The 22561-nt window shown below is 39.6% G+C and overlaps 1 protein-coding gene across 4 annotated transcripts in view; it reads right to left on the bottom strand.

Moving 5' to 3' along the window:
• The window catches only part of DNAAF9 (dynein axonemal assembly factor 9), a 79866-nt gene that overhangs the window by 48337 nt on the left and 8968 nt on the right, over positions 1-22561 (bottom strand). For 2 of the 4 annotated variants that reach the window (XM_075499470.1, XM_075499469.1), the window contains 8 exons: positions 21043-21122; positions 12336-12455; positions 11366-11490; positions 7692-7788; positions 6321-6427; positions 3770-3847; positions 1754-1852; positions 1063-1118 (listed from right to left, as the gene is read on the bottom strand). In XM_075499470.1, the coding sequence (XP_075355585.1) occupies positions 1063-1118; positions 1754-1852; positions 3770-3847; positions 6321-6427; positions 7692-7788; positions 11366-11490; positions 12336-12455; positions 21043-21122 (762 nt within the window). Of the gene's footprint in view, positions 1-1062; positions 1119-1753; positions 1853-3769; positions 3848-6320; positions 6428-7691; positions 7789-11365; positions 11491-11607; positions 11802-12335; positions 12456-21042; positions 21123-22561 lie in introns of those variants that run through there. The other 2 variants (XM_075499472.1, XM_075499471.1) reach the window with 2 other exon arrangements.

Here is a 22561-nt window from a genome sequence, read left to right as displayed (position 1 = left end):
TCTGATGGACCAACTATTGAATTTCTCACTAAAAGAGTAGGACAAAAAATTTACTACAGCTGCAGAAAGCTTCCCATTGAAAAGACCAAGTTCCAAAGAAAAAAAACTACTTGAATGAACAAGACTATAATTTCTTTCATATACAAGAACGTATCTCAAGGCTGTTTCCCAAATGCTATTAGAAGGGGCTTTTTCCTCCTCTTTTTTTGAAGTAAATTGCCTTGAAAAGCTGACTAGTTTAAGATTTACCACCTTGAAAAACCCTGAAATGACTATACTGGAATTAAACAAAACTATTTTGGTTTTATTTCTGGCTTTGGGCCCAAGAATCAACTGGAGAGGTCAAGGTTTTTCTTTTTGTTATTTAAATGCAAACAACATAGGATGCTGAAAACAATAAAGGACATTGAACTCCACTGTTTAATTCCAAATAAAGAAGAATCTGTAGAGACATTCAAGTATCTAAGCAACCTTTATTTAGCTCAAAACAGCAGAACGCTTGGTTTTACAACATATGACAAAGCAACCTTCCTCTCTCAGTTAAAATTCTGTGCTGAAATAAAACACAGCTGACCTGTATTGCCCAGCTTATATTGGCTAAGATTTGGGGGTTTAACTGCCTTGCTTTAAGCATTGGTCTTGTGCATGTTGTGGCTCACAAAAGTGCACCGACGTCTTCAACCTTCCTATTTTAATTGGTTTTGAGTATCATATAAATAGAACCAACATTTTCAAACATAGCTGTCCTGTGTAATAAGTTCACAGGTTTGTTTAGATATCTGACCATGAAGAAATTGATCATATTAGAATGCTCAAGGTGGATGGTTTCGAACATATTGACATTGTATATGTAATAACTACAGCATTAAACCCCATGAAAATTCAGCTTATCCTTCCCAGAAGTGCCTTTGCACCTTTTTTTTTTTTAAATATGCAAAGATAAGATGTTATATACTGAGATGGTCCCAAAAGGAATTATAAGCATTACGGTATCAGAGATATGAAAATAATGTTTCGAGGTACTAGTGACACCACAATTTCACAGGGAATAATGAGTAATACCTGTTATCTGTTATATGGCTTGAGATCATTCCATGACTGAAATAACTTCTGAAAGGCTGTGAAGAATTAATTAAAAAAAACCACCTGATTAACAAGTAAATGAACAGAAAGCGTGATATAACTTCACTATCATTAAGAACAAACCTGAATTATCCTTCTCAGAGAAAACTCCTGAACCCTCAAAAACTACTTCCAACCTCCATAAACAAACCCAAACACCATCAAGTCTCATGTATGCTTAAAAAGCAACAGCCACTACCAGAAAGTGCTGTGCTATTTTCACCTGTGCTGTAAGTTACCATCAGTTATGTTTGAGATTTGGTATGTGCAACCTCAACTTGTTAGGAAATGCACATACCAGAGCTTCCACCAAAATGAAAATCAATCTACCTACAAACAGGGATCTGTTGTGCAGACATAAATCAACTAAGCTCAATTCTCAGTGAACAAACACTCAATTGAATTACACCAGGCAGTCCTAAGCCATCATACCATGGATAGGTAAGGTGGGTGGTGAACTTAAAAAACAATAGGTTTCTACTCCTCAAATAGGAAAGGTGAGATGGGGTAAGGAGAAAAAAAAAAGAAAAAGAAAAAGAAAACAACCCCAAAACCAAAAAACAATGCTGAATACTTATTACTTCTGCATGGATGACCCTAGCATTTCCAAGGATTACTGAAGCAGGCATACCTCTCCCGCCTGAGATTCTGATAGTTCCAGAATGAAGGGAATTTCAGTATCAAAGTTAGCAAAAAAGTTGGTCCACTGGTGTTCAAAAATCATTAAATCCTAGAAGAAAAATATTCAACATTACTTAGTAAGGCAAGCGTTATACCAGAGAAACGAAAGTCACAGATTGTACTGAATGAACCCCAATTACTTTAGAACAACATAGATTACATTTCACTATGCAATATACTATTGCAGCCTGCCCAATGAAGCCATAAGTACAAGAAAATAAACATCTTTTAAAAGATAAGGACTTTCTGCTGGGGTTTAGGGGGTCTTTTTTGGGTGGGGGGTTTTTTGCTTGTTTGGGGGTTTGGGGGGTTTTTTTGGAGAGAGAAGAGGCAGGAGAGGGAAAAGGACCGGAGCCCTGCACTATCTGCTTTTAACCTAAGAAGTACACTGTTCTGAGATCACTCATAACTCAGACCTCATGAGTCCCATAAAACTTCCAAAATGAACACTTGGACAGATTTAATTTTCAATTTTTAAATCTGCATATGGTTCTGCAATAATTTGCATCTGACATTAAGTAAGCTTATGGTCAGAAGATGAGGAACAGATGGGGAATTTGGGAAGCTCAGGATATGTAAGTGGCAGACAGTCCTTTCATCTGCATTCGTAAAAAAAATTGGTAAGTGGAAAAGGAAATATCAGTAACACCTCACTAACGCAGAATAAAAAAAGGAAGATGACCACAGGTAAGTGTTGCATTCAAATTCATTTAAAAAAAAAAATATCAGAGAATCAATAAAAAGACTGTGTCATGCTGATAAAGCAGGAACCTTACAGATCTAGGCAATTTTAAAATGCTCTCAAGATTACTTTCAGTTACTTGTCACATACTAACTTGGAAGGTAAGAGAGACATCCTGCTTTTAGAAAGTGTAGTTCTTCAGACATATTTTGCTTGACTATAGCAAAACTAGAACTACGATTTTAGCAGTGGTATGAGTAATATACAGTATTTGACTTCAGTCCCTTCATTAATGCAGTAATGAATGAAATTTAGAGAGTGAATGTTGATGAAATCTTACCAGCCTTCCAAAATACAAAAGCCCCATTCATTTTTTTTTTTTCTCCAGAAAATTTGAAGTCAATTTAACAACAACTTTCAGGCTCAAAACTTCAAAATTGGATGAATAAGTCTGTTTCAGGGTAGACTTACCACATACAAGAAAACAGTCCCAAACATTTATGTCACTTCCACAGGAAGGGGGAAGTGAAGTATCATAGAGTGACTATTTAGACTGACAGCCTTGTAAACTGTATGACATTTTAATTTTCACCACAGCAGTTGATTAAACAACCAAATTGGTGTGAACTACCAATATTTTTTTAATAAAGGATACCTAACCACTGAACTCGCTACATATTAAAAGCCTACTTTTCTGCCAAGCTAGAAACTGATGAAAAAATTAACAACAAAATATATACTAATACATTGCTTTCTTCTCGAGCACCGAGATCAGACCATCGCATTAAAATGAGGAATCACTTTACACTGTATGTTTGTAGTTCACAAAGCATGAGGGCAGCCACTGTGTGTCACTGTTACCCACTTGAAGTAGTTACAAAGCAGTCGTGAAAGTGTTTTTTCCTGGAAGAATGGCTGTACGTTAAAGTGGATTTTTTTTCCCCCTTGCTGCAAAAGGAGGATTAACACACACAAACACACCAACTTTCTGTACTTTGTACATCGTCCTATGACCTGAAGAATAGTCACACCATTTAGAAAAACTTTCAGGAGAATTTCAGGCAAATTAAGAAATTCAAGGAATTCCGAGACAAGCTATTTTAAAGTTTTGCAGACTTCGTGGCAAATTTGAAAAAAGTAAAGAGACCCTGCGAACAACAGTATGCAGAGCCAGTAGGTTAAGTACATAAGCACTATTAAAGACAAAACAAACAAAATAACGATTTTGCTCTGCAGCTACGCTAACAGACTAGAAGCTGATTCAGAATATTCCACCCACATTACCTCAAAGAGCAAGTCCTCCAAGGAAACAGGATCCATTTTGCTGTACGTCTTCCACAAATCAACACTGACATCCATTAACTGAAAAATATTTTAAACACACTTCTGTGAAAAACGCCATGAAGAATGCCACAGATTCAGGTTTAAGATGCACTGAAACAGACTCGCAGCACACTGCCCAGTCTAACAGTCCTCCTTAACTGAATTCAGAAATATTTTTACACTACTGGTTACAAAAGAACTGACCAGCTGCAAGTGTTCTGGATGCTTCAGAGACTCATCTCCTCAAGTGAGGGTTTAAAGTATGTGCAGAGTTTTCCTTGCATCTTTCAAACAAATCATTTCACAACGTTTTCCAAATTGAGTGAATAGCAAAGAACAGTATCAGCTGGTGCAAGCAAAATGGAAATATGAGTTTTCTGAGACAAGAGAGACAAGAAGAAGATTCCAAGGTTACTCGTCCTACTCACCAACCAACTCTTGCTGTAAGCGTAATGTAAATTTAGACAAAGCTAGTTTAACTTAGCAATTAGCAATACCTTCTTCCAAGTAGTAAGATGATGCATATGAGAACACTATTCAAAAATACATTCTTAAGGGACACTTGTATCTGAATAATTTCTGCATTTACAGGGCTCCTCACCACCCACTTAATTAAAAATGCAACACTGACTGGAATTTTCTTAAACCACTGCTTTACAGTTATTCCAGTTACTCGTGTTACTAGACACAGCAATAATGAAATCCCAGACATCATTTCCATTCACCTGTCGGTACAGTAAATTCTCTGCACTACAGCATCTTGAGCAACTCTGACTTCTGTAGTAAGAGTAAGAGAGCAACTGCCCTTAAAACACTGAAAAAATTAATAAGTTATCATCATTAGATTATCTTCAAATCTAACAGCATAGAATGCACAGCAGAGGGAAAGTCAGTTTGAGGAGCTAAAAATGCACCAAGAACATCCTCTTTTAATAACGGCAGAAGTATTCATTTATAGATCTTCTACAGTGATCCCAAATGTACTTCCTCCCATATATTGGGTTTTCCTCCCCATCTGTGACATACAGCAGCTGCCTAACAGATAACCACGCATAAACAGTTACGTAAAATTTAAGAATGCCACTTCCACTTGAAATCCCCTTATGACTTTAAGGAGGAAGAAAGCAAGAACTCAAGCTGGAACTGGCTGAACCGCCAGAGCTAACAGGCTTACTCTTAAAAACAGATACCGAGAATTTGCCTTGCTCCTTTTTAAGTCTGCAAGAGTGCCATAATGACAGTATCAACTCCTACAACGAAACAGGAGAGGCTCCGTCTTTACAAAGTCATTGCCACACTGTGTCTACGCATTTTCTCAAAGCCTCTACGGATTCATGAAGTGAATTGACAACGGTAATTAAAGACCCAAACAACTCCTGAATTCACAGTCAAATTTTCATTGACTAATATCAGACATCAGGAAGGGCTACCGATACTGAGGCAGACCTCCACAAGGATGCTCATCTATTTGCACTTTATATTTGATTTTGACAGGTTCACACCACAAGATGATTACAGTACTGGTGATGGAATGAAGAAAAAAAAAAAGGCATGAAGAAAGGTATCAGTGGAAAGAATACAGTGCTCAGACAGAAAGAAAGGCACACTTGAACTCACATAACAGATTTTTGAGCAAGCGTGTACAGTACTACGTGTGATGAGACTTTACAATGGTACTATTAATTCCTTGGGTTTTTTCCAGATGTCAGAAGTCAGACAAAGAACATTCTGGCTGTAAAAATGGAGGAGTGACAAGAAAAATAGGACATCTGCATTTCTGTGGCAGAGGTCCAAGAAAATTAAATAAAAGCAGCTTCGAACAAGTACGTAAATACAAAGCTGTCCTCTGAAGATGCTGTTAGAGTATATTTAATAAATAGACAAATCAAATGACACAAGTTACTCAGAGTGGAACAGCAAATCATTATTAAAACTAGGAGCATCATCCAAAATCTTGACTGTTGCTGTGTTCATCAGGCTATGATGACCCAAAAATATATGTTGATGAGAAAAGTAGATGCATCTCTTGTGTCAAAACTAATGACCCAAGAAATACAGTCACTTCTGATTTTCTCAGTTCATTTCAAGGCATTTGTCACTAACCAGCTTCTCTTGCACTGCTCTTGAAGATCTACACCCATCTAGCAGCTAAAAAGAAAAAAAGTGTTTTCTGTTATTGGTAGAGGAAGCTCTAGAAGAGAAGGAAAAGCGTTCTAAATCACAACACGGGGGCTGGGGGAACACACCAAACAATCATGGTTTATCCAGGACAGACTGCTGTGGAGTTCATAACAGTGTCTCAGCAAGACTGTGGCGTCTCCATCCTCACACATTCAAAAGTCAGCTTCACAAGATCCTGAAAAACTTCAGCCAGCTTCCTTCAGCTAGCTTCCTTTGAGGGGTGAGTCAGGACTAGATGATCTCAAAAGGTACTTTCCAACTGAAATTATTCCATGACTCAATTTCTGCTTCAGAATAGAAATGGAACGAAATGAAAAATGTAAATACTTACTTCATATTTCATTGTAAAGAAGCCATCGCCCCCAATTCCTTCCAGCGCAAAAGCCTGCACTATTGGCCACTTTTCAACAATGAACATATCAAATATCTGTAGATGACCTGCAAAAGAAATGTTTCACAGAAACATTCTCTCACAAATACTGGCAGTTTAACTTTCTGTGAGATCTCAGAGTTGTCCTGAGATTCTAATAACAGATCTCAATTATCCTGTCTTTGTACAACTTAAAATCCGTAATTGCAAAATGGTTTTTGTGAAGACAGTAGCTTTTACAAACTCCTTTCTTTACACTTCACATTTTATCCCTTTTTTCCAGCTATCACTCTAGTAAAAGATATTATGTCTCCTTGCAAATTTCATTCCAAGACCATTAGCAAAACTGCGCCCATTAAAATTCAAATTACTGAAGAGGGAGCTTTGCTTACTCCAATTTCTTTAATTATTTGACCTTAAGTCAAATACTGTCAAGGTCATCCCCATGTTAATCAGAATTTTACATCAGGGGAGATGAAAACTATTCAGCCTGGTACTCATCCGTGAAGCTGTAAGCCATCTGAAGTGAAGTGTGATTACCATCCTTAAGCTACACACCTTCTTTAGATACTTCCTAACAAAGAACCGCCATCCTCCCCCATGCCCTGACCCATTAATGATTTTTCAGGCAGTCAGAGCACATCATCCTTTCCTCAAGAGAAGCAATGAAGAATTAGGAATGGGAAAAAAAAAAAAAAAAACAACCAACCAAACAAAACACCAAAACTGAATTAGCTTGGTTTGAACTTACATGGTTCAAAAATAGAAAGCAATTTTCTTTTTTTTGTGTCTCACCTACTGTACTATGGACCAAAAACCCCACGCACTCATCCTGCACAGTGAAGTACATGCACTGCATTGCTTTGCTTTATTCACTGTTGGGGATACTGCAAAGTACACTGTACTGAACAACGCAAGATTACACTGTTCAGGCTGCAAGGCTGGCTACAGATCATAGCAGGAAGTCATGCAGTCCAGTTTTTTCAGTGCTATAAAAGGAAACTTGCATAACGAAGTGTTTATTCTTACATAAAGAAGTATTTATCTGGAGCTCCCATCTGAACAGAGAACTTCTGTAGCAGCAGAACACACTTCTCTGAATGCAAATTATTTCTTTGCCTCACGCTGTGAGCATTCACTCTTCAGATGAAGTCTAACGGCTTACATTTTTCAGAAAGAAACCCAACTCTTAAGCAAAAAGAGGCTAAAAGGAAACTATTGACATATTAATCCTTATTTCTCACCAAAGGCAAGGAGATCTACACTCCCTGAACTGCATGACTTGCATGCTGCGAAACACTTAGACTATAAGCGTAAAACAAGCTAACCTACCTCGGCAGCTGTATGGAATACCAATGCGACTGCAATCTCGAACCATGTCTACAAAGCTGGAAATTTTGAATTCCTCTGCAGCTTCTTCATCTTCATACTGAAAGAAGTCATTTAAAATAAAATTTTATTAGGCACACCTAATTTGATTGTTAGTTTTGCACTAAAGATAATATGTATTGTACTGTTTTAATTCCATAGCAAGCGTCATGTAATCCACTAAAACATTATCTACAACTTCCAGAAGCTAAAGAACCTCTTTGGTCTCTATATTTTGAAAACTCCATCATGGCAGGGATGCGTTCAAGCCAATGGAAACTGATATTTAAAATCAAACTTCAGAGCAAGGTTTTTAATAAGGTTATATGAAGGCATAAATATATACGTTACTTTCAGCTTTCAGTGAAGTCTTTCAACATCATCTACTAGATTCTGGACAATTTTTGAACAATAGAAGATATTTTGTGAATATTAACTGATCTGCCACAAAAAGCTTGCCACGGGGTGGGGGGGGGGGGGGAAGTTACCAGCTTAACAACACTAAACCGGGAAAGCCAACTGACAAAATACGCCTCAGGTCACAGAACAAGCAATGAGAACCAACTGCTGTCTGAGGACATATATAGGCAAAGGAGGAGGAAAAAAGAGGAGACACCACCACACAACACTAGCTTGCTGTTTCACGCTAGTAGCAGACTGAAGTCATCCAAAGACTTCAGCAGACTGAAGAGCAAGATTGAAGATCAAATATCATACTTATGGCTCGGAAAAGCATAAAAACTAGACTGACAAGACAAATCACACAAAAATCACTTTTTATAACAGACCAAAAAAACCTAGCAATGCTCTCTGATCTTTACCTGAAAAGGCACAGTTTAGTAGCAAGTCTGAAACCAACAGGCCTAGCACTGCTGGGTACTTCAAGAGTCACTCGCTTTCTGGAGCAAGATCAGAAGGCGGTGGTGTTTCGTCTATTTTTTTTTTTTTTTTTTAATGTTCAGTGCTCTGAACTTAATATCAAGGTAAATTACATGATTATGAACTTTTTGTATACAGCTCTTGTGAGCTTCAGGGTACACCCAACAAATTTATTTTAAGAACAAGTTCTTTTAAGACAAGCCTGAATTTAAGATGCAGCCCAAGTTCCTCCATGATGTGTTCTTTCTTCAATCCCAGGAAGCCAGATCAAAGTGTCAGTTCGAAGCCAAGCCCCAAACAACTGCCAACTTCTCAAGACTTAAAATGCCATTAGAATAAGAACTTGGGTTTTGGCAGGGTGCTAAAGGCTTGCTCACTATCTGCTATTGCAGGCATAAATACAGCCCGTTCCATAAATGGTACAGTCATGACACCCAGCAAGCTTATACAGTATGCATCAAATGTCAGTACTATATCTTATTTGGCCATTTTGAAAATGGGCATTCTTTAATAATACGTTTTCTCTTCCGATAACTAGGACATTCACTTAAATTCCTACGGTGTAGTTAAAGGCAAGTAGGAAGGAAGAAAGGAAGGAGAGGCTCTAAGTTTTGCCAGATTCATCAAGAGCTGCACAGAGCCAGGTACAGCACTGCTTTCTTGATTTCTAAAGCTCTTGAGCTTTTTTGGGTTTCATTTTTATAAAAGCTAGCAAAAGTTGCTTCCATCACTGAAAAAAAGAAGCTTAAAAGCCACTACAGGCAACCCTCCTGTAAACGGGATGCACTTAAAGCCTGACACAGCAATGTTTTTTGGTTTCTCTTTCAGAAGTAATCTAGGAAACTAGCAATTCTTATACATTAGAAATGTGACTGGAAGTACATCGCTCAGCTCATTCACATGAAACAGCAATGAAGTAAAACTTGTATTTTCAACTTCAAACTTTTCCATTCATTTCCACAAATAGCAAGGCATATGGCTTACCTTTCTAGTTACACCATTATTTCAAGCCAGTACCGTGTGATTAAAGTTACTACTTACCACGATAAATCATATAAATGCCCATAAGGAGATGCAGCTTAAAATTCAATCGCTGAGATTGCAGTTGTGCTAGCAATAGGGTGTTAAGAACTACTTCAGTCTTGACTCCAAGATGCATGTATTTTACCACCCTCAGGTATGCTTCAAGATTTGCCCTTCCAGCAAGGATTTTGGGAGCAGAAAAACCTTATGAAGTCAGGCTTCAGATTTTGCTACGGCATGCTTTAACCTGTAGCTCAGCTCTTTATGTCTTAACAAGAAGTAATTATCCCCCTCTATGCAGCACTCATGGGACTGTATCTAGAACACCGCATCCAGTTTTGGGACCCACATACAAGAAAGATGTTGACAAACTGGAGCAAGTTCAGTGGAGGGCCACCACGATGATCAGTGGGCTGGAGCACTTGTCCTACAAGGAGGCCCAGGCTTGTTCAGAAGAGGCTGGACCTCATAGCTGCCTTCCAACACCCACAAAAGTATTACTGAAGCCAGGCTCTTCGCAGTGGTCTGCAGTTGCAGGATGCATGACAAAGGTCACGATTTAAAACAAGAGAGGTTCCGATTGGATAAAAGGAAATTCTTTTTCACTATCAGGACAGTCAGGTAATGGAGCAGATAGCCAAGAGAAGTTCTGCAGTCATCATCCTTGGACGCTTTCAACATCCAACTGAAAAAAAACCTGAGTAACCTGATCTGATCTCATCACTAACCCTGCCTTAAGCAGGAGGAAGATGATCTCCAGAGGTCCCTAATCTGAATTATTTCATAATTCTGTGATCTAAACTATCAAACAGCCACATAAAAACACAATCAATCTATCATAAGCCCCATCGCTTTCAAGCTGGAAATTCAAGGGAACAAAAGGTTTCTCTCCCTGACCTCCCCATTCATTCTTCCACCAGCTTCACCCATTGACATAGCAGGCTCCTAACCCACTCCCTTCAGATTTCAGTATAATTCTAATTTAGAAAAGGAACTACACAGAACTGAACTGGGGGGGGAAGCTTCCCATGATGGCATTTAGGAAGAAGCATTTCCAGACTCAACTGGAACAAAAAGGTTCTTATTCTACACCTAGACAAACAGTATTTTCATTTTTAGTCCTCTAACAGTACTTCACTATGATAAATATAGCTTTTCTAAGAATACCTTGACTTTTAAATGAAAGGTGAAACTCACATCACTCACACGGTCCGGTGAAAGTGAGGTTAATAGCTCTTGAAAGGAAGAGTTGAAAGTTAAAATGAAAATACATTATAAAGCTTCTTGATTTTAAATGGCTTCCTAAGCCCATCTTTTCTAATATTCTAAAACTATTGGCAAACAATGCATTAAAACACTGCTTTGGTAGCAAATAAGGCTCTCATTGGAAATCTCAGTGTTGACTGTAGTCCTTGATTCAGATTCTGCATTTCTCACAAGCCACATGTTTTCCCTCATTAAAAGATCATTGACTCATGTCAAAACAATAGTAATTAGTGGGAAAGGGGAGCAATTTGTCTTCATGCTCCAACGAATACAAAGTATTAAAAACATATTCTTCTTGCGCACATTAGCAAAATGATTAATACCCATACATATACGCAGATCATTCCCCTGCTGAGTATGAAAAAGAAAAAGGACTTCTGGAAGGAATGTTAAAAAAAAACCAACACTTTGAATATCAGTTCATTAGCAAGTTCATTAGCAATTCTCATCTGCATTCATTCCCCACTTACCTCATTTTCAGTTAGACAGTGAAAATGCAAGTTCCTCCAGTATGCCACGTATGGCAAAAGATGATTATAATTCACAGGGTTACAGTACAGATGGACACTGTCAGGTTTTATTAATATGATTATATCTGCAACAAGCAGAACAAATATTATTCCAGCATCAAAACTCCATACACAGAAGAATTATATGAGCACAAAAAAACCCCCACAGAAACTGAACAGAAAATCCTTTTCCTATAACGCACGTCATTAAAAGAAAACTGTTTAACTATTTGAACACACAATCATTCCCCACTTCTTTAAAAAAAGAAACAGTTGGCAGCCATACGCAGTTCCAAGTACAACAGTACTTCTTACTGTTCAGAACAATTGTGGGTTTATTCTGAAGTCTTGCACAGAACTTGCATCAGCCTGTCCTTTGAAAAGCCAAGAGTGTCAGTGACGAGTCCTTACAGAGCACTTACAAAACCCTAAACTATAGTTGCTCTTGCCTGATATTACATCAGAAGGTTGCTCCAACTAAAAACTAGGACTACAGCCTATGGGGTAGACATTCAGACTTTTATGCAAATAAGGGAATAATAATCTATGATCATGGTGATTGGCCACTTGTCAAACATTACAAAAGTGAGTTAACATGTTAAAGTGAAAAAGACCTCAAGTATTTTAGAACTCGGGAGGTGTGATCACACAACAAGTGATAACACATGTACATACATACCATGACTGAGCTAGGACTTCTTATAATGGGCTGTATTTGTCTAGGTTTAGAACACCTGGGGGAATGTATGGAGGAGGGACGGGTTTAAAAACAAGAGTTCTTCAGCACCATTTTTAAGAACAGTTTTTCAGGTGTTTAGACTCAATTAGAGATTTACTGATGGTTTTTTTTTTTTTGGTATGCCCCTTTTTCTGCTCACCCTCCCTCCAGAAAGACTGAAGAATAGGTAAAAATGCTGAGTATGTTACTCACCGTCGAGAACTTCTTCAGGAAACCCAGTTCTTTCAAAGTCATTGTTATTCTGGTTATATAAGCCAAAAAGCAGATAGTTTGCCAGTTCCCTGCAACCTTCATTGTATCGACTATCTATTCCTGCAAAAGCAAAACCAAACGTGAAGTGTTATGTGTCCTAACATTGTACACCTGAAAAGTTTGTTTTCTTCCCTAATAATAAAACTTTAAAACAGGAGTATTAATTCAACTCCCTCACACAGTCGGTGGGCACTTATGCCTGTTGAACATACTGGGAAAACAGGGTAGGGAAAAAGGAGGTTTTTCGAGTTCATTGCCACATGGTGACATTCCACTCTTGACCCAAATCCACAGGCATTGCTTAAAAAACATTAAATAAGTCTAGTTCTCTGCAGTGCTCTGCATCAACAAAAGTTCAATTTTACCTAGTAGTTCAAACTTAAACATCTGTCTGTATGCAGTATGCATTCTAATTAATATGTTCTTGATTGAAGCTTCCTAACAAACTAATCCTGTGACCTAAATCTCCTGCTTTAGAATACATGATTAAACATTATCTTATCAGTATTCTAGTGCAATCCCTGAGTCACCAGAAAGCCAGTGCGGACTTCTAACAAATCATGAAAAGATACACTGACAAAACATATGGTATATGAACAGCTTCCAAGGAAAGCCTTTTCTGGTCCTTGGGAAAATAAAATTAAAACAATTGAAGACCTGGAGCATTAAGAGATAGAAGATAAATACAAGAAGAAAGGAAAGAGGACAGAGATTTAGGAAGTATTTTCATCTCTCTGGAAGACAGTCACAGTCATAAAACCTAATTCTACTGTAATAAATCAAGTTTTCTCCACAAGTAAAGCTATGCATGAAGCAGCATCCTTGACATCCACACTTGACAGAGGTCACCAGTCTTGACTGCTACAAAATTTCTCACGAACACTAACGTCAAGTTTTCCTACCAAGTTATATTAGGATACAGTGGATGGTTGCCAACAAATCACGATTTGTTACCACTGTCCAAAGGAGAGATCAGTACACTGATAATGTAATAACACAGACTGGATGTCTGGGTTTCAGGACTTGCATCAGAAACCAAACTACTCAAGAGTCACCTGAACTTAACCAGAAATTGGAACAAACCCTAGGTTCTCCTAATTATGTTCCTTTTTTTATGTTATGCTTCAGCTTTAAAGTGCTAACCAGATGCCATGTCTGCATCCAGCTACTGAATCCCACATCTTAATAAACTCCCTTGTTTGTGTAGTAATTGGCCTTTGGATAGTTCACGTATATTCCAAGGTATCAGATAATTGGTTTAAATTCATAGAAGAGAAACAATCACTTCAAATTGTGCTGAAGCTATGGACCTCTGTAATACTGCTTCCCGCTCACAGCTTCATGATTATCAGCACCAATAACACACTACAGCATTGCATTCTTTGAACGGTGTTGGGAAAGGGGCAAGCTGCATCATACCTGCCCCAGCTTTTTCAGCCCTCAAAAATCTTTACAGCCACAATCTTTGAATCCTCATTCCTGTGCTATCTAGCTTCTAGAGGAATGAATCCTCATTCCTCTGCTATCTAGCTAACTGATCTCCCCTTCGTATGTCCTTGGAGCATGGTCTTTTTAAAACAAGTCACATTTCTGTGCGTCAGGAGGCATCCCTAGACAAAGGGAGTATCAAGAGCCTTAGCAGTCAATCTGTAACTCAGGTCATGGCATCGATAAGACTCAGCTAAAGAATGCTCAGATCCAGTCACTCATTTTCCCCCCCTGCTGCAATGTTCTGTCTTTGCTGTGCCAATAATTTTCTGCATAACCAGACTGCCATGGATCTGGGAACTGGGGGAGAGAGGGAGGGGAGTAATAACACACTGTCTCTTTTTATTTTATTTACATTTCCAGCCCCATGAAAGCAGGCGTACCAACATAATCTAGAATTCAATGGGACCCAACACACTAATATTGGTGCCAAAGCCCTCATCTTTAGGTGGGATTTTAGTTACAATCAAGTGTGGAGACTCCATTCTTCCAGGAAGCAAGCGATCCATTGTTCTAGGTGTAGTCAATCAGGAGCTGAAAGAAGGCCAGGACTTATGTAAAGTTGATAAGGGGGATTCAGACTGGAACATGGAACATCTAAACAAGAATTACTGTCCTTGGGAGTAAAGCACATCCTGGAGAAATATGTAAGCTAATTAAGACTTTTTGGGAACAATCTGAACCTACTAGTAGAAGTGTGATAAGAAGCACCCTTACATGAACTATCTCATTATAATACTAAAAGTCACACTCCTTGAGCTGGAGACCCCGGCCCAAGCAGAAACCTCTCACCTTTGAGCATGTGCAGAATATCAAAGTAGCACTGTAGCTTTAAGTTGAAATAAGAGAAACGTAGACCAATAGAAAACTCCTTTGTGTAATTATTTTACACAATAATTAAAAAATTAATTTTTGCTTCAGTCTTCTCTGGCAACCGCTCTCCTCACCCCTCCCGCGTCAATGGCTAACATGTTGGGGACCAGGGGGGTAAAGCCCCTCCCACTGTAAGGGAAGATCAGGTTCGTGACCACCTGAGGAACCTGAACATATAAGTGTCTATGAGACCTGATGAGATGCATCCCAGAGTCCTGAGGGAATTGGCTGACGTAGTTGCCAAGCCACTCTCCATGATATTTGAAAGTCATGGCAGTCAGGTGAAGTCCCTAATGACTGGAAGAAGGGAAACATTGTGCCCATCTTTACAAAGGGTAGAAAGGAGGACCCTGGGAACTACTGACCTGTCAGCCTCACCTCTGTGCCTGCAAAGATCATGGAACAGATCCTCCTAGAAGCTATGCTAGAGCACATGGATGACAGGGAGGTGATTCGAGACAGCCAACATGGCTTCACCAAGGGCAAGTCCTGCCTGACCAACCTAGTAGCTTTCTACGAGGGAGTTACCACATCAGTGGACAAGGGAAAAGCAATGGATGTCATTTATCTGGACTTCATAAAGCCTTTGACACGGTCCCCCACAACATCCTTCTCTCTAAATTGGAAAGATAAGGATTTGATGGGTGGACTGTTCAGTGGATAAGGAATTGGTTGGATGGTTGCATCCAGAGGGTAGTGGTCAACAGCTCAATGTCCCGATGGAGATCAGTGACGAGTGGTGTCCCTCAGGGGTCCGTACTGGGACCAGTGCTGTTCAAGATTTTCATCAATGACATTGACAGCGAGACCGAGTGCACCCTCAGCAAGTCTGCAGATGACACCAAGCTGAGTGGTGCAGTTGACATGCCAGAAGGACGGGATGTCATCCAGAGGGACCTGGATAAGCTGGAGAAGTGGGCCTGTGTGAACCTCATGAGGTTCAACAAGGTCAAGTGCAAGGTCCTGCACCTGGGTCGGGGCAATCCTCAGTTTCAGTACAGGCTGGGGGATGATGTGATCGAGAGCAGCCCTAAGGAAAAGGACTTGGGGGTACTGATGGACAAAAGCCAGACATGAGCCAACAATGTGTGCTTGCAGCCCAGAAGGCCAACCGTATCCTGGGCTGCATCCAAAGCAGCGTGGCCAGCAGGTCGAGGGAGGGGATTCTGCCCCTCTACTCTGCTCTGGTGAGACCCCACCTGCAGTACTGCGTGCAGCTCTGGGGTCCTCAGCACAAGAAGGACATGGAGCTGTTGGAGCGGGTCCAGAGGAGGACCACGAAAATGATCCGAGGGTTGGAGCACCTCTCCGACGAGGACAGGCTGAGAGAGTTGGCCTTCTTCAGCCTGGAGAAGAGAAGGCTGCGGGGAGACCTTATAGCAGCCTTCCAGTACTTAACAGGGGCCTATAGGAAAGACGGGGACAGACTTTTTAGCAAGGCCTGTTGTGACAGGACAAGGAGCCATGGTTTTAAACTAAGGGAGGGCAGATTTAGACTGGATTTAAGAAAGCAATTTTTTACAATGAGGGTAGTGAAGCACTGCAACAGGTTGCCCAGAGAGGTAGTGGAGGCCCCATCCCTGCAAACATTCCAAGTCAGGCTGGATGGGGCTCTGAGCAACCTGATCTAGTTAAAGATGGCCCTGCCCATGACAGGGGGGCTGGACTAGATGACCTTTAAAGGTCCCTTCCAATCCAAAGCATTCTATGATTCTATAAATTACTTATGCATATGTATAACTAGACTGTATAAATACTGTACCTGCATGACCGAACTTTCTGCTAGCTTTGTGGAGCTACCACCTCGCACCCATCTCGGCGCAGACATGAAATAAAATACCTCTGCCCTGTGTGTATATTGGCGCCTCACACATGGGGTAAATGACCTCACACGTGTGGGATAACATAGGGAACTCCATTTAAACGTAGTCTCCTTGAAATCAGCTATAGCCTTCGAAAGCTAGCACGCACAATCTCCTGACAATAATCTGTTTTACTGATTACTTGGCCTAACTGAGGTGACTTCTGAAGGCAATCAGATGAGCAATAATCTGTCACAAAGTAGGAGTTAGGATAGTCCCTTTCTGTGGCAGCAAGCTGTTAGATCAGTTGTTCTGCAAGCAGCATTACTTATGTTTCATAAGCAAACATCACCTATCATATCAAACGTTAATCTAACAAGGCACCCTCAACTACAGGCCAAACAGCGTGGACGAAAGCAGACGTGGCATTTGCACTTTTTCCTATCAGGCTCATTGCTAGGGTTTCCACAGCCTAAACAGCCAAGGGGGTGTGCTCAGGGATAGGCTAACAGAATAACACATAGCAAAGCAGAAAAAGGAACAGAGGATTATAAAGTCTGGAAGAACAGAAGAAAAATGAGAAGCTGTACTCATAAAAAAAGTGAAGATGTTGCCATCACTTGATGAGTTTGAGGTTTTATCTGGGTGCACCAGCTCTTTAGACTTGAAGCAGAGATCATCTTCAAAACTAAACACCAAAACCCTGCTTTTGCAGTTAATGACAGAAAGACGGGAAGAGAAGACAAAAAGATGTTAACAAGGGGGGCAGCTGATAAACTTAACTCTTATAGAGGACATGGGTGAATTTATTGCTTGCAGAGCACTGACAGGCTAGCAGGGAAGAAATTAGCTTACCATAAAAGAATTAACTCTGCAGAATAATGGTTTGGGGGGTTTTGTTTTTAGTATCCAGTACAGACAGGAGCTTTCATACAAAGCCTTTAATACTATTCTACAGAAACATATGGAGTTAAATGAACAGATATAGCTAGCGGAAAATAAACAGGAAATGAAACAATGACAAAGATAAGATACCTCCAGAAAGCATATCAGGAGTCCTCAACAGAACAATGGGGAAAGCGATTAATTAGGAAACCCCCACGCCTGTCTCCAGCTGAGCTGGGAGTTTAGTAACTCCCAGCCTGTTCCCAACTCATCACAAGGGTGTAGTTAGACAATGACTCAGTCTAACAGCTCACTGCTGCCCGAGGAGCCATTCCTGCTCCTTCTCTTGCAGTCAGAGCTTATCTGACCTCTCAACAAGTTGATTCACTTTGCTTAATTGGCAGAAAACTAGTCTGACCAAATATGATGGGGGAAAAAAAAAAGTCTGTCTGCTCCATAGGATGAACCGGGTGCAAGATACCAACCAACCACCAGCACTGATGTAAAATGCATCCAGGGAAGAAAGAGAGGAAAGGGAAGAGGAGCAGTCTAGGGGCAGGCTGAGACTCCCCTTTTGTGCTGCAAAAAGTATTCAGCTCAGCCATCTCTCATATCTGCAATTTCACAGTTGCTAAACCGACATAAACATAGCCTACAGGTAAAAAAAGTCCCTCTTGCTTTGTCCCAGCCATGCACTTCTGACACACCCTTGAGTATCAAAACACAGAAGAGTTGTTCCATAACACACTGAACAGCCATGTGAGCTCTAGGGACACCAGGGAGGTAGCAGGAAGGTGAGGCTGGAGAGAATGGACAGATCACCTTTAGACAGCTGCTGAAAACCAACATGCAGTTGTGGAACTGCCATCTAAGAGAAGTAGCACATGAATCATTAAAATAGTCTCCATTGGGAAAGGGAGTGAGATGAACGATCAGTCCAACGTACTAAACACCGGTGAGGTTTCTCCCACATCCTAAGAGCAAGAGCTCTGTGTAGGATGGATATAAAAACAAACGTAAAATAAACTTAAAGATTTCCTGGCACAGCCTCTGAAGTATTCCTAACCTCTTCAGGGGGCATAAAAACTAAATATCAAGGTCTGTAAAAACTTAGCGTAGCTATGCTGAACTGCAAAAGTTCAATCGACAATTGGAACAGCTACAACTACAATCAGATTTATAGATACAGCCTACTGAAACTAAATACACATCCTCAGAAATCAGATCAACTTAACCATGAGCTGAAAATCTCTGTTGAAAGGTAAGATGCAAGAAACACCACTGTTAAAAAAAATAGCTTAGAGTATAATTTAAGTAGTTTGATATACTGTTCTCTTAGCAGCTTTAACAGCAACACACTCCAACCGAGACATCACAGCTTTTTAAAGACGTCTGACATGCCAACCTCCAAATTCCTTTTTCCTGTCAGTTGTGATGTCTTTTCTCCTCAGCAAAGAATGCAGGAATGCTACCATTCAATCACTTTAAAATAAGATGTCAGGATCCTTTTAAAAAATCAGCTGTAACTATTTAAGTAATTTCATCAATAATTGGTCAGTTCATCTCTCTTTGGAATCTCACAAAGCTGTTTTTAATTTCAGCATAAATATTAATCTACTTGAAGCAAAGCTATGAAAGTTTATATTGTTTTTATCTCACAGGCCAGTATGTAAAATTAAAGTTGAGGTGAAGGAAATGCATTAACTCTAGGTCATTAACGACAGCCAAGTGAAATATAACATGCACTGACTGTAAAAAAAACATAGTTATGAGTATCTGCTTTCCATACAGGTCAACAGGACTGAAGATGTGAGACTACATATTGTCATGTGAAGCTTGTATTTGAAGACAGATTTAATGCATTTATAACAGAGTGACATGCCTGCTTAATCAGAAGCTATGTGAGAAATTCTGCAGGCCACATGAGACAGGTCAGATTAGAGAACAACAGTCCCATTGTGGGTGCTGAAAGAGATTAGTGCAAAGCACAAGTCTAATAACAAAATACACTTCCTATATTTCCATAACAGAAATGCTTATTTATTAAGAGGTATGGTCTTACGCATGGACTTAAATACTCCACATTACACTAAGGATTACACAAAGCAATTCCTTTTGCCTGTAAAGTTTTCCCTAAAGCCGTACAATGTCTTGAGTGACTACACTTTGCTTGGGACTTACTGCAGCTTCAGAATTAACAATAGTCAAGCAATACTACAGTGTCAATGGCGAGAATTAAGAGATGGCACAACTTGTCATATTTTATGAAATTAGACTAGCATCAAAGGCAAAAAAGAAGTACTTTATCCTGTATGATGAAGTTTCATTGGAAGGTTGACACAGTGACCTTCTAGCTGTAAAGTTACTACTTAGCCAAAGACTTCCTAAACTCTTTCCCTAGAGAATGTGGGACAGGAAAAGTCACGTTATACAGTTAGCATCAACCAAAAGAGAACTAGGTTATACACATTTACAACTTTTTTGTGGTTCAGTAAATGAGCTTCTTCAAGTTTTCTTGCTACAGCATTTAAAAAACAATTTAAAAAACCAACCAAACAAAAAAACAGGCTGTTGTATCATTTCTTAACACAAGCCCGTTACTATACATAGCTTCTTTAGGGCTACATTAGATTTCTCCATCTTTAACTGTAATACATTATTTAAACAATCACCCCCTTAATCCTATTCTCTAAGGAATTTCAATCATCATTCCTGAATTTTTCCTTTAATATCTTGATGTTGATAAGAAACAAGAGTCAATGTTACATACAGAAATAATATTAAAGCAGTACAAAAAACCTGTTACTTTCCTACAGCATACTTGCACATGTAGCTTTATTTCATATCACCCTTTTCTCCCAATCCCAGAAGAAACAAAGCACTGAAACCACATGCTGTTTGTATTACACCATTTAACTTGTAACTGCTTCCCGCTTTCTCATGCGACTCTTTAAATGCATTTTGAATTACTTCTCCTGAGGCTAGACCTCCCTCCCCCTAAATTCAGGTTTTATTAATTCTGTCAGTTTTCTGATTATTCCCCCACTCCCCACCAAGTCTGTTCTCAACCACCACCCTCAGTAGCTCTGCATATCATGATCCGTAACTTTGGTGCTCCCCTGCTCTTCTCCAGCCCCATAACCTCAGCACCTTCTAATCCCTTCCACTTCCCTGCCTCCTCAGGGAAACCAGCTTCAATGCATGTGCCTTCAGCCTTGAGCTTTTATGCCAAGCACCAGCTAGAAAGCAAACACTGCCTACACAGCTAATGTTTACTCCAAATAGATATGGATTCAATTCTCCCCATCCTTCCTTCAATTTGGACATTAACAAAGATTCTCTCTTCCCTCCAGACACTTAATTTTCATAAGGCTTGGAAGAATGTTGATGATATTACTATTGTAGCGAGTTTGCCTGAAATCACAAATAGGCCTAATAATTATTTAGGGACAAAAGACTGTAACAATCAGCTGTCCTCTTGCTGAGAAACAGGGCTGGAACCTGGGGGAGGACGGAAGAGCTGATCTTCATCTTTCTGAAACTCATGGTATCTTTATCAGTACAGTCAGAACAAAAGGGGGGGAGGGAGTAAAACTAACCTAAAATGCAAAGGATTCCATCAGGTTGAGATTTGCTGCTCTGTGTCAGGATACTCTGAATGTTTCGAAGGCGGCTGCAGCTGCAAAAGAAAGAGAATTCATCCTTAAGGTCAGTGTTTTGAAATGCTCAAATTTGGTAGGCTAAAGAGCTGACCTAGCTTTTTTCTTTATTGTATAAACTAAGTGGACACACTTCAACTTGGGCACCTTTTGTTTGAAATACATTTAGACCTTATATCAAACCATCCCCAGATTATTTATTTTTGTCCACAAAAGATGAAGTACATAACCCTGAGAGAAGACTAACACCCATAACTATCCCTTTTAACCACGTGCCCTGTTAATCTCTAACCTCTAGCAAAAATTTCTGTTCAAGTTTCCTCTCACCATGCCAGCAACACTCCCTTCTCTACCAGAGAAGCAGAGAAGAAAGCAACATGGGGCAGGTGATGCCCAAGTAGAAAGTTGACAAGGGAAGGGACTGCAGTGGCTCCTATACCCCAAGAGGTGTTTGTAAAAGATGAGTTTCAGTGCTGAAACTCCAGCACCATCAGACCACTTCCACCCTGTGTAACTACATAATGCGGGCACATCCCAGACCTCTTACAAGATCTAAGTGAAAAGCCTGATATTCGTGTAGGGGAGAAGGGGGAAAGGCACAGAGAACTCTGCCTCCACTCGCAAACCCGCAGGGTCTCATCCGTGTCCTCGGTTAATAATCAGTGTCATGCTATCTGTGGTGTCCCAGCAATGCTTTTGCTTACCAGTATCACAAAGACTCAAATGGGTCACCCTGTCATTATTATAAGCACATACATAAGCCAAAATGCAGAACCAAGGGAACTTTCAGACAGAAAAGAGAAAGCAAATTTAGTGAGCACTCCAGAGACAGACAGACAGCTCCTGACCAGGGGATTTTCTCTTATTATTTAAGCCTCAGGTGCTACAGTTCTTACTTGCATCTGGCATTAGTCTCTAGAATGTTATTTAGTCCATAATGCAAAAATATAAAGCCAAAACTCTCATTTAACATAACAAAAGCTGAACTCCAGAAGAGTGTCACTTTTTAAGAAAGATTTTTTTTTCTGCAAGATAAATTAACTAGTGGGTTTCTTATTAACTAGTGGGAACTTATACTAGTGGGTTTCCAGTCAGAAAGTAAACCACAGCTCAAAACAACTCTGAATAATACTTAATGCAATCATAAAAGCAATAACTTTTTCCCCTCTATACCCAAAGATCTAGATAATTTTCATAAGATGCATGTTACCTCTCTCATGACTTCTGTATTAAAACCACAAACTTTTTCTAAATGAACATTTAGGGAAAACTATAAGCCTAATGTATAATCTTTGATAATCTACATTAAAAAGAAATGAAACAATAACAAGTCTTGCCAATACTTTCATAATCAAAATGAATTGTTTATTATATAAAGTTTAATTTAGTTGTCCAATATGCATCTTTAAGCCAGGCAAAAAAAATCAGCTACAATAGCCAAACAGAGCACAACGTAATT

Source organism: Mycteria americana, chromosome 4 (genome assembly GCF_035582795.1).
Source record: "Mycteria americana isolate JAX WOST 10 ecotype Jacksonville Zoo and Gardens chromosome 4, USCA_MyAme_1.0, whole genome shotgun sequence".
In the NCBI taxonomy this organism is placed as follows: Eukaryota; Metazoa; Chordata; class Aves; order Ciconiiformes; family Ciconiidae; genus Mycteria; species Mycteria americana.
This window is presented reverse-complemented; position numbering and strand designations above follow the sequence as displayed.